The sequence below is a fragment of the Fistularia commersonii genome, chromosome 31, assembly GCF_037954325.1.
Source record: "Fistularia commersonii isolate RoL2024-O1a breed Wild chromosome 31, RoL_Fcom_v1.0, whole genome shotgun sequence".
In the NCBI taxonomy this organism is placed as follows: Eukaryota; Metazoa; Chordata; class Actinopteri; order Syngnathiformes; family Fistulariidae; genus Fistularia; species Fistularia commersonii.
In genome coordinates, this window is record NC_141314.1 from 432,567 (window position 1) to 445,588 (window position 13,022).

Sequence of the window (13,022 nt, forward strand, 5' to 3'; positions counted from 1 at the left end):
GAGTAGTGGAAACTAGACTGAGAGCAGGAGTCAGCATTTGTGAACAGCAGTATGGCTTCATGCCTAGGAAGAGTACTACAGATGCAGTATTTGCGTTGAGAATGCTAATAGAAAAGTTCAGAGAAGGCCAGAGGGAGCTGGTTTGTGTTTTTGTAGACCTAGAAAAAGCATATGACAGGGTGCCAAGAGAGGAGCTCTGGTATTGTATGAGGAAGTCTGGAGTGGCAGAGAAGTATGTTAGACTGGTGCAGGACATGTATGCTAGCTGTGAGACACTGGTACGGTGTGCTGTAGGGGTAACAGAGAAGTTCAAGGTGGAGGTGGGACTCCATCAGGGATCAGCTCTGAGCCCCTTCTTGTTCGCAATGGTGATGGACAGGCTGACAGATGAGGTTAGACAGGAATCCCAATGGACCATGATGTTTGCGGATGACATTTTGATCTGTAGTGAGAGCAGACAACAGGTAGAGGAAAATCTAGAGAGGTGGAGGTATGCTCTGCAAAAGAGAGGAATGACAGTTAGTCGCAGCAAGACAGAACATACCGTATGTGTGTGAATGAGGGGAACTCGGGTGGAACGGTGAGGCTACAGGGAGTGCAGATCAAGAAGCTGGAGGATTTCAGGTACTTAGGGTCAACAGTCCAGAGCAACGGAGAGCGCGTAAAAGAGGTGAAGAGACGGGTCCAAGCAGGTTGGAATGGGTGGAGAAAAGTGTCAGCGGTACTATGTGATAGAAGACTTTCAGCCAGAATAAAAGGAAAGGTGTACAAGACAGTGGTGAGACCAGCGATGATGTATGGACTAGAAACTGTTACAATGACCGAAAGACAGCAGGCAGAACTAGAGGTTGCAGAGATGAGGATGTTGAGGTTCTCTTTGGGAGTGACCAGGATGGATAGGATCAGGAATGAGTCTATCAGAGGAACAGCACATGTTCGATGTTTTGGAGAAAAGGTCAGAGAAGCCAGACTGAGATGGTTCAGTCATGTACAGAGGAGGGATAGAGAATATATTGGTAGACGGATGCTGTAATTGGAGCTGCAAGGCAAGAGGTCTCGAGGAAGACCAAAGAGAGGATTTATGGATGTGGTGAGAGAAGATATGAAGGTAGTTGGTGTGAGAGAGGAGGATACGGAGAATAGGGTTAGATGGAGAAAGTTGACTCGCTGTGGCGACCCCTGACGGGAAAAGCCGAAAGAAGAAGACAGTAAACGCTTCAACTGTGTGAGATAAGCACTTGTAGACAACATGGCAATATATTTTGAACCAGTTTCTTGATTTTAGTGATTTTGACATTTTTCTTTTTGAAAATTTATTAGAACAGGTTCCTTACCAGAGTCACAACATTCTTACAAAACCTCATAACAAGATATACATTATACAATATTCTTTATAGGTCACTTATTTCCTCAATAGCAAGCGAAAAATAAAATAAAACTAAAAAAAAAAAAAAAAAAAAACAAAACACAAAAAAAACATCTAACTCAGTCAAATAGAGATAATATCTTCAACTCTCCAAATATTTTTGAATGGGTGACCATTTGTCAAGATATAGGTCTGTCTGAATTTGTAAGTTTGCTGTTATGCGTTCCATGAAGTTTACATCCTTAAGTCTCTGACGCCACTGGTCCAAGGTAGGTGGGTGGGGTTTGAGCCAGTTTACTGTGATCATTTTATGTGCAATTAATAGAAGAACTCTAAGCGAAAACACCTGGTTTTTCCTTAACTTGCTTGTTGATGCTGTACCCATAATAAATTGCTGTGGATCAATTGGTCTGTATGATCTTAAAATCTCACTTATTTGTTTTTTTACCTCTTCCCAGAATTTCATCAGTTTAGGGCAGTCCCAAAAGATGTGGGAGAAGTCCCCCGTTATGCCACAGCCCCTCCAACACAGGGGAGAACAGTTATCATCATAAGAAGCTATTATCAAGGGAGTTTTAAAATACCTTATTCTTAACTTCCAGCTGAACTCCCTCCATGTTGGGCTGCTTAAACATTTTTGCCAGGGTAACCAAGAACTCTCCCATTCTCCATCAGCAATCACGGCATTAGATTCCAGTTCCCACTTAGCTTTCACATCCAGTGTGTCTACTAAAGTGTCCATACTTATCCTGCCATATATATCTGATATTGTATTTTTAATGTTCATTTTGTTCTCAACTATCTCAATCCAATATTGTTCATAATTAGTTGAAGCTTCTTTAATATTGTCCCATTCTTTGTGTGTCATCAAATAATGTCGAATTTGAAAATATCTAAATAAATCCTTAGAGTCAATGTCGTATTTTGCCTGAAGTTGTGAAAAAGCCCTCAGAGTTCTTCCTTCAAATAACTGATTTATTGTGATTAAACCTTTCCCTGCCCACTAATGAAACCACCGTCCATCTTTGCTGGCAGAAAGTCACCTGCTGCTGTTATTTTTGCTGCCCTTGATAGGGATAGAGGTAGCTTAAGGAATCGTCTTGTCTTTTCCCAAACCTTAGGTGTATGGTTGACATATTAATTTTGTATCTTAAGTCCACGTCTTGCTTTTGAATTTAGAAAGGGAAGAGTTGTAAGCGACACATTTTTAAATGAACCTTGCTGTATATGCACCCATCTTGTGTCCATATCTAGTTTTATCCATGAGACCAATTTTCCAAGTTGTGCTGCCAGGTAGTAACTTCGGAAGTGTGGCAAGGCCAATCCGCCCTTATCTCTGGGTGTACAGAGTATTTTCAATCTCACTCTGGGCCTCTTGTTCTGCCATATATATTTGGAAATGAGCTTATCCAGTGATGTAAAGGTAGATACAGGAACAGTGATAGGCAGAGCATTGAACAGAAACAGCATTCTAGGTAGGACATTCATCCTGATACTTTCTATCCTCCCAACTAAGGACAAAGGAAGCACCTCCCATCTTTCCATGTCATTTTTGATCTGAGAAATTAGTTTACCATAATTTGCCTTATATAGCTGACTTGTGTCGTGTGTGAGAATGATTTCCAGGTATCTAAAGCCCCCTTTTGACCACTTGAATTTCACCTCTCCATCCAAGCATGTCGGCCAGCATCCTGTTATCATCATTGCTTCTGATTTCCCCTCATTCACCTTGTACCCTGACATCTCCCCATAGTCTCTCAGGCATTGCATAAGGGCCGGTATAGATGACTGAGGGTTTCTTATAAACAAAAGAACGTCATCCGCGAACAACGAAATTTTGTGTATCTCCCCTCCTTCATCTACTATTCCCTCGATCGAATCGTTTGTCCTTATCAATTCAGCAAGCGGTTCAATACACAATGCGAACAAAATAGGCGAGATTGGGTTCCCCTGCCTGACTCCTTTTTTATGGTGAAAAAATTGGGAGCAGTACCCATTCACCCTGACCCTTGATATTGGGTCTTTATTCAGTGCTTCAATCCATTTTATAAATGTCAAATTAAATCCCATTTGTTCCATAGTAAATTTCAGATATGTCCAGTCCACCCTGTCGAACGCCTTCTCAGCATCTAGACTGAGAAGCATTGACGGGTGAACTGAATGTCTTGCCAATGATTGTACATTTAATGCTCTTCTAATATTGTTTGCTCCTTGTCGACCTGGTATGAAACCGGTCTGGTCTGGATTAATCAATTTACCTAAGTATTTCTGCATTCTATTTGCTAACATGGCACTAATAATCTTTACGTCATTCCCCAACAAACTGATCGGCCTATAGGCATCACAGTCTAATGGATCTTTCCCCTCTTTGTGTATAACCGTTATTACTGCCTCAGACCAGCTCTGAGGTGGGTCATTTTCCTGTAAGGCATAATTAAAGATCTGGCAAAGTTTTGGCACAAGCTCCTCTCCAAAGGCCTTATAAAATTCACCTGGTAAACCATCTGTGCCAGGGGATTTGTTGTTTTTTAATGATTTAATAACGTCTTGTATCTCGTTTTCTCGGATAGGAGCTATTAATTCGTCCGCCTCAGATGCAGAGTTTTCTTAAGTTAAGATTTTTGAATATATCTTCTAATATCCTTTTGTCTTGTGTTTCTCCTGATGTATCATAAAGATTTTTATAGTAAGTATGGAATGCCTCAGCTATCTCCTCTGGGTGGGAGACCTCGGTCAGAGAGGAGGGGTGTTTTATCTTAGGGACAATACGGCTTGATTGTTGTTTCCTCAGTTGAAAGGCAATAGCCGGCTCGCCCGATTTCCCTTTTCATAGTACCTTTGGCTTGTGTATCGAAGTGCTCCCTCTGCTTTTTGTGTGAGAAGTTCATCCAAAGAGGTTTTACTTTCATGTATTTGTTTAGACATTTTTGTCCCTTGTCATTTTGTGTTCATGTAGTAGTCTTTTTATGTCACTTTCCAGCTGTTTTTCCTTTTCCAATCTCTGTCTGTTTAATCCAACCGCAATTTCAATACATTTCCCTCTCAGCACAGCCTTTGCCCCCTCCCAGAGTCGAGGGGGATACTGATCCATTATCATTAATTTTGAGGTATTCATCAATTGTTTTTTTTATGTTTTCCTTTATATTTGGATCTGTCAACAAGGAAATATTTAGTCTCCAGTATTTGAAGTGCCAACCAAAGCCTAAATTTAATTTCATATATACAGGACCATGATCAGATAGGGTACCAGGTTCAATAACACATTCTCTGACTTTATATAAGCTTTGTTTTGAGATGCAAATCAAATCAATTCTTGAATATGACCCATGTACCATGGACAGAAAGGTGAAATTTCTCGTGGTTGGGTTCTTAGCCCTCGAAACATCCACAAGTCCTTATTCTTCCAACATATGTTTTGCTGCCCTGGATTTCCTGCTAATGGGCCCATAATCAAAAGGAGTTTTATCCAATTTTACATTTAAAACACAATTGAAATCTCCTCCTAAAATTATAGTACCTCTGGCTTCTCTTGCCATTACAGTTGCCACTTCTTTAAAGAAATTGGGGCCATCTTCATTGGGGGCATAGATATTCATGATAGTTAGCTCTACTCCACCTACTGTTCCCATAATAAGTATATATCTCCCCGCTTTATCCTTCACTTCTCTCTGAATTGCAAAACTAATTGAATGACTGATTAAAATTGCTACTCCCCTCTTTCTGCTGTTTGAACAAAAAGCATAGAATACCTGTGCAACCCAGTCTCTCCTCAATTTCTTATGTTCTACCTCATTTAAGTGAGTTTCCTGTAGTAACGCTATTGAGCAATTACATTTCTTCAACTGAGTCAGCATTTTCTTCCTTTTTATAGGATTATTTAATCCTTTGACATTATAACTGATAATCCCTACCTCTGACATAAATCGGCATTTCCTATTTTCATTTTACTCTCCCCAGATTCACCTTTGCATAAAGTAACTATCCTTGACATGTCGGTTTGCTGACCAAACCGACATGTCAAGGAAATAAGAACTCTTTAAACACAAAACAGAAAAAATAAAGTAAACATATGTGACTTCCAATAGTCCAGCTGAGTACAGATATCTGTCCAGCTCCTGTTGTAATGCAGGCAGAGGGTTGTGATTTAAGATTCCCTCTGGGAAAAGTGCACTAAGTGCTGTCCCAACCACAGACCAAAGAAAAAAACAAAATCTTTGGTGAGGCGGTGATCCCAACACAGGTCTCATCGTAAAAAAATATCAATTGAAAATAATAGCAAAGTTAACTCTCCTCTCCTCTCAATAACTTTACAATATGATTCACTTAACTTCAGCATATTTGGCTGTTTAAACTATGAACAGTAATACACATAGAACTTTAAGATTGACAGTATTAACGTTATCTAATTATTTTAACATTACCCGGGCACAGTACTCTTCATCATTTTAGTCCAGCAAAACAGCCCGCAGGTATGCGGCGGACAGTGATGTGTCCTTTCTTTCTCTCTTCCCACCATCCTGTCTTTGCCAGCGTAGGAAATATTTTCACTCCCGACTCCAAGTTGATTCTCAGCTGCGCTGGATAGCGGCACATTGCCCGGATCTCCTTCTCCTTCAGCTGCTTGATCAATCCTCGGACCCGCGTTCTCTTCCTCTGTATTTCTGGAGAGTAATCATGGTCAAAGTAAATCACTCCTTTTTGGAACTTCACTCGTTTTTGGGCCCATGCTTGTCGCAGCACTGCTTCCTTTACTGTATAATCCAGAAACCTCACAATAATGGAGCGCGGAGGCGCTGAACTCGCAGGCTTTAGCCCCAGTGATCTGTGTGCCCTCTCGATTTTTATATTTAGCCCGGGCGGGAGTTGTAGTGCCTGTAGTGCCGTCTCAATTAAGTTCCTCACAAAACCAATCATGTCACCTTTCTCACTTTCCTCGGGTACTTGATAAATTCTCAGATTGTTGCGGCGCATCCAGTTCTGTAGATCATCGCACATGTTCGTCAGGGCCGCCTCCCGTTTCAACAGGTGCCTCAGCATCCTCTCATGGCGCTGGCCTGTGTCCTCCACCTGGCATATCCTGGTCTCCGCTTCCTCAGTTCTCTGCTCTTGCTTCTTCATCCTTTGAATCAAGTCCGTGACCGACACCTCCAGTCTAGTTAATTGTTCCCTAGTGTCTGCAAATGCTTGCTTATTTTCTTTCCTCAATTCTTTCAACTCACGAAGAATGTTCTCCATGTTCTGTTCATCCATTTTTCCGCTCACCTGGCTTCGGGAAGATGGCGGCCGATTTTTTTCCTTTCGCTTCTTCTTGCTGTTTTTGCTGTTTTGCTGCGTTCCGTGTGTCTCTGGCAGTGCTCATCCTAATCTGTAATGCTTCAGACTCACTCTTCCACCATTAAACTGACAAGTATTTTTTCATAAACTGCTGAATACTACCAATTTTCGGGAGGGCTCAACTCTGTGCGTATGTCTCAGAACATTGTGTCACCAGAAGTCCAGATAAGCACTTTTTGACCACATGACTATATCTTTCGACCAATTGGCTGGATTGGAGTAATTTGGACGTATATTGAGCAGAATTATTTCTTTTTCAAAATACTCCACACCAGACAATTTTTTGCAAAAAATATATAGGTTATTTACGATTTGTACAGTTAACGCTTCAACTTCGTGAGAAAACACTTTTTGACCACATGGATATATCTTTCAACCAACTGGCTGGATTTTAGTCATTTAGAAATATATTCTGCAGAAAGATTCCTTTCCAACATACTCCACACGAAACATAAGCTTGCAAAAATATATATGCTATTTACACTTTGTACAGCAAAAGTTATCTCGGTGAGATAAGCAGTTTTTGACCACATATGCTATTTACACTTTGTACAGCAAACGCTTTCACTCGGTGAGATAAGCAGTTTTTGACCACATGGTTATATCTACTTAACCTGCGGTTGGATTACACTGAATTCGACATATGTTGTGCTGAATCATGCTCTATTCAACATGTCTTAGCACTAGACAAAAGATTTAAGGTATTTACAATTTGTACAGTAAACCTCTTCAACTCGGTGAGTTAAGCACTTTTTGACCACATGGCTATATCTTTTGACAAAGGGGCTGGATTGGAGTAATTTTGAGATAAATTGTAGAGAATCATTTCATTTTCATCATATATCAGCACCAAACACAAGCTTGAAAGAATTCCTAAGTTATTTACAATTTATACAATAAACGCTTCAACTCTGTGGGATGAGGACTCTTTGACCAAATGGCAATATATTTTGAGCTTGCGGCTGGATTTGAGTGATTTTGACATATATTGTGCAGAATCATGTTCTATTTAACATATTTCAGCACCAGACAAAAGCTTGAGAGAATTGATACGTTATTTACAATTTGTACAGTAAATGCTGCAACTCGGTTAGATAAGTACTTTTTGACCACATGGCTAATCTTTTGACCAAGTGGCTGGATTTGAGTAATTTTGATACATATTCTGCAGAATCATTTCCTTTTCATCATATTGCAGCACCAAAAACAAGCTTGAAATAATTCATAAATTTTTTACAAGTAGTACAATAAATGCTTCAACTCTGTGAGATAAGCACTTTTTACCAAATGGCAATATATTTTGAAACTGCAGTTGGCTTTGAGTTATTTTGACATATTCTTTGTAGAATCATGATCTCTTAGACATATTTCAGCACGAAACACAGTTTGTAAGAATTCATAATTTATTTACAATTTGAACAGTAAACTCCTCAACTTGATGAGATAAGCACTTTTTGACCACATGGCTATATCATTCGACCAAGTGGCTGGATTGGAGTAATTTGGACATATATTGTACAGAATCATATCCTTTTCATCATATATCAGCAACAAACACAAGCTTGAAAGAATTCATATGTTATTTACACTTTGTCGAGTAAATGCTTCAACTCGGTGAGATAAGCACGTTTTGACCACATGGCAATATCTTTTAAACCTGCGGTTGGATAAAACAGATTTTGATATATATTGTGCAGAATCATGTTCTATTCAACATCTTTCAGCACCAGAAACAAACTTGTAAGAATTCATAAGTTATCTTAAATTTGTACAGTTAACGCTTCAACTCGGTGACATAAGCACTTTTTGACCACATGGCTATATCTTTGGACCAAGTGGCTGGATTTGAGTGAATTCAATAATAATAATAATAATAATACATACGATTTGTATAGCGCTTTTCACGGTACACAAAGACGCTTTACAAGTTGACGACAGAAAAACATAGAACATAAACATTGTTAATGGGAAGAGCTGTAGGTGTTGTAGGTGGTTTGGAAGAGGTGGGTCTTGAGGTTGTTTTTGAAGGAAGACAATGAGTTTGACTCTCGGATGGCTGGGGGGAGGGAGTTCCAGAGGGTGGGGGCGGCGATGGCGAAGGCTCTGTCTCCCAGGGTGCGGTACTTGGACTTACAGATTGGAGTTAGGAGGTTTTCATCCGAGGAGCGAAGACAACGCGCTGGAGAGTGGCGACGTAGAAGGTCGGTGAGATATGGGGGGGCGAGGTTGTTGAGGGCTTTGTAGGTGGTGAGGAGGATCTTGAAGTGGATGCGTTGTTTGATGGGCAGCCAGTGAAGTTGACGGAGAATGGGGGTGATGTGTTCTCTGGAAGGGGAGCGGGTAAGTAGTCGGGCAGCAGAGTTTTGGATGTATTGCAGTTTTTGAAGGGCATTAGAGGGGAGGCCATATAGGATACTATTGCAGTAGTCGAGTCTGGAGGTGATAAATGCATGGATTAGTGTTTCAGCAGCAAAGGGTGAAAGAGTGGGTCGGAGGCGTGCTATGTTTCGGAGGTGGAAAAAAGATGTTTTGGTGATGTGATTTATGTGTGGCCTAAAAGAGAGTGCAGGGTCCATGTAGATTCCAAGATTTCTTACCAGGGGGGAGGGGGAAACAGAGTGACCATCAATGGAGACTGCGAGATTGTGACAGGAATTGAGCAAGGATTTTGGGCCGAATATGATAATTTCTGTTTTGTTGCTGTTGAGTTTGAGGAAATTTTGGTTCATCCAGGTTTTTATGTCTGTGATGCAGTAGGTAAGGGAGGAAAGGATTTCGGGAGTGATTGTTTTGGTGTTTATGTAGAGCTGAGTGTCATCAGCATAGCAGTGAAAATGGAGTCCATGGCGGCGGATGATGTGTCCAAGTGGCAGTGTGTAGAGGGTGAAAAGTACGGGGCCAAGAACTGAGCCTTGTGGAACTCCGTGTCGGACGGGGGTGGTGGAAGATGTATGGTTGTTTGTGTTGATGTAGTGAGATCTGCCGGAGAGGTAAGAGTGGAACCAGGAGAGGGCGGTGTCGGTGATGCCTAATGATTCCAGACGGTTGAGGAGGATTTGATGGTTGACTGTATCGAAGGCAGCACTGAGATCAAGGAGGAGGAGGATGGTGAGGGATCCGGAGTCAGAGAGAAGGAGGTAATTTGTTACTTTGATGAGAGCTGTTTCAGTGCTGTGTTGGTTTCTGAAGCCGGATTGGAAAGTTTCATACAGGTCATGTGTGAAGAGGTGTTGATTTAATTGTGCTGTGACAGCTCTTTCCAGTGCTTTTGAGAGGAATGTGAGTTTGGAGATGGGTCGGAAGTTGTTGGGGTCGTCGGGGTCGAGGCCAGGTTTTTTAAGGAGAGGGGTGATGGCAGCAAGCTTAAGTGATGTGGGGACTGTTCCAGAGGTGAGGGAGGCGTTAATGGTATCGGTGATGAGTGGGGCAAAGGGGGTGAGGCAGGCTATGACAAGATTTGAAGGCATGGGATCCAGGGGGGAGGTGGATGGCTTCATGGTGGTGAGTATTTTGGTGAGATCTGCTGTAGTTATTGGAGAGAAGTGAGTGAGTCGGTGGATAGAAGGGGAGGTGAGTAGGGGCTCTGGGACTGGGGTGGTGGCAGAGGAAGATGCAAGTTGATTATGGATGGTGTCTGTCTTTGAGGTGAAAAATGACATGAGGAGGTCACATTTTTCCGGGGTGAAAGTGGATGAGATGTTGTCGTGCGGTTTGAGTAGTTTGTTTATGGTGGAGAACAGAGAGCGTGGATTGGAGGATCCCGAGTGAATGATGCCAGAGTAGTAACGGGAACGGGCTTCATTGAGTGCGGTCTAGTAATGTTGCATATGGTCCTTATAGGCTTGGGCATGAACAGTGAGGCCGGTTTTCTTATGTAGTCGTTCAAGTTTACGGAGTTGTTTTTTTAGCTTGCGGAGTTCCGGGGTAAACCAGGGGGCAGAGTGAGTGAATGTGACTGTTTTGGATTTCAAAGGAGCCAGCGTATTGAGGGAGGTAGAAAGGGTGTTATTGTAAATGTTGACCAGGTCCATAGGGGTTGGATTTACTGGAAGGGTGAGATTAGAGAGAGTGTTGGTTATGCAGGTGGAGAGTTTTACTGGGCAGACAGATTTTAGGTTGCGGAAAGTGATTTTGCGGCTGGGCTTAGGTAGGGGCGTGGGGATGTTGATATCAAATGTGATGGCCAGGTGATCAGATATGGAGAGATCAAAACTGGAGATGTTGTGAATCTGTGAGCCAGTGGAGCAGACCAGGTCAAGGATGTGTCCGTGGTTATGGGTGGGAAAGGTTATGTGTTGTGTGAAGTTTGTGCAGTTGAGTAGGTCCAAGAAGTCAGATGCATCTTTACAGTCCAGGGAGTCAATATGAAGGTTAAAGTCGCCAAGAAGTATAACGGTGGTTGAAATTGAAAATAGCGAGGTGATGAATTCTGAGAGATCTGATAGAAAAGATGGGTTGGGTTTGGGGGGGCGGTATATGATCGCTGTGATGAGTGGTTTGGGTCCGGGTAGTTTAAAAGTCAGGTGTTCAAAAGAAGGGGCAGAAGGGATGGAGAGTATGCGAGGTTGGAGATCTTTGTGGAAAATTGCAGCAATCCCTCCTCCTCTGCCCTCAGTGCGCGGTTTGTCCAGGTAAGAGTATCCAGTGGGGGTGGTTTGGTTAAGAGAGAAATAATCCTGTGGTTTTTGCCATGTTTCATTTAGGCACAGAAGGTCAAGTTGTTTATCAGAGATGAAATCATTTAATATGAGGCTTTTATTGTTGAGGGATCTTGTATTGAAGAGAGCGATTTTTATTGCCTTTTGTTGTGAAGTGGATGGGGCGGAAGTTGGAATTTGACGGAGGTTTAAATAGTTCACGCGGGGATGATGACGCGGTTTATTGTGATGATGCGGGGAAGAGGTTTGGGGTCCGGTTTATGAGCTGTGCTGTGTCCATAGCGTTGGAATTGAATTTTCTGTTGTAAGAAAGTATGAAAAGTTGCGACGGGAGCTACGGTGAATGTAGTGGGGTCGACGAAGAAGTCCATGATTACAGAGTGTGGCGAGGAGTGTCGTAGGGGGGGGTAGTTTAGGGATGAGCTGGAGGAGTTGCTTGGGAGTGTAGCTGAGTGTCATACCCGGGGCTATGAGGAGGCAGGTGCTGGAGCTGGATGTTGGAGATAGTTGCTGGTGGAGAAAGAGATGGTGGAGCAGGTGGAGCAAGCAGATTTCGGCCGATGGAAATGCCGTCTTGCTAGGCGCCGTCGGGATCCGGAGTTTCGAGACGCTAGCCGGCTAGCTAGCAGAACACAAGCAGTCCGGTGGGATGTCGAGGTTGTGAGATGCAGGTAGATTGGTGGAGAGATCGAGACAGTAACGGTAGCTACAGGGCGATTAGACTTTGGTTAGTTGGCTGGAGGATCGTAACTATTGAGAGATTTGTCTTTGGTTGGTTAGATTGGTTGGTTTGAGAGCGGGAAGCGGCAGCTAAGCGCGCCAGCATCCTCTCGCCCCCCCCCCCCCCAAAAAAAAAAAAAAAAAAAAAAATTTGACATATCTTGTGCAGAATTATGTTCTTTTCAACATATTTCAGCACCAGACAAAAGCTTGAGAGAATTGATACGTTATTTACAATTTTTACACAGTGAACGCTTCAACTCGGTGAGATAAGCACTTTTTGAACGAATGGCTATATCTTTTGAACCTGTAATGACACTGAATTTGATATATTTTGTGCAGAATCATGTCCTAAACAACATATTTCAACAGCAGAAACCAGCTTGATGAAATTCATTAGTTATTTCCACCCCTAATCAAAAACGCTTCATTTCGCTGAGATAAGTCCTTTTTGATGGAATGGCTATATCTTTTGAACCTGTTATGGGATCACACTGAATTTGACATATATATTGCAGAATCATGTCCTAAACAACATATTTCAACAGCAGAAATCAGCTTGATAAAATTCATTAGTTATTTCCACTCCGAATCGAAAACGCTTCAATTCGGTGTGATAAGCACTTTTTGAACGAATCGCAATATCTTTTGAACTTGTAGCTGGATTACACTGAATTTGAAATAAATTGTGCAGAATCATGTTCTAAACAACATATTTCAACAGCAAAAACCAGCTTGATGATCAAAAACGCTTCATTTCGGTGAGATAAGTCCTTTTTGAAGGAATGGCTATATCTTTTGAACCTGTAATGACACTGAATTTGATATATTTTGTGCAGAATCATGTCCTAAACAACATATTTCAACAGTAGAAACCAGCTTGATGAAATTCATTAGTTATTTTCACTCCTAATCAAAAACGCTTCAACTCGGTGAGATAAGCA

At 41.9% G+C, this 13,022-nt stretch overlaps 1 protein-coding gene across 1 annotated transcript; it reads right to left on the bottom strand.

Annotated features, from left to right (window-relative positions):
* Positions 1-10,512: 10,512 nt before the first annotated feature.
* On the bottom strand, positions 10,513-11,547 carry LOC147215564 (uncharacterized; the record flags this gene model as incomplete). The annotated part of the gene is made up of 1 exon (XM_086178595.1): positions 10,513-11,547. A coding segment is annotated over one exon (1,035 nt), but the record flags the coding sequence as incomplete, so codon positions are not given.
* Positions 11,548-13,022: the final 1,475 nt, after the last annotated feature.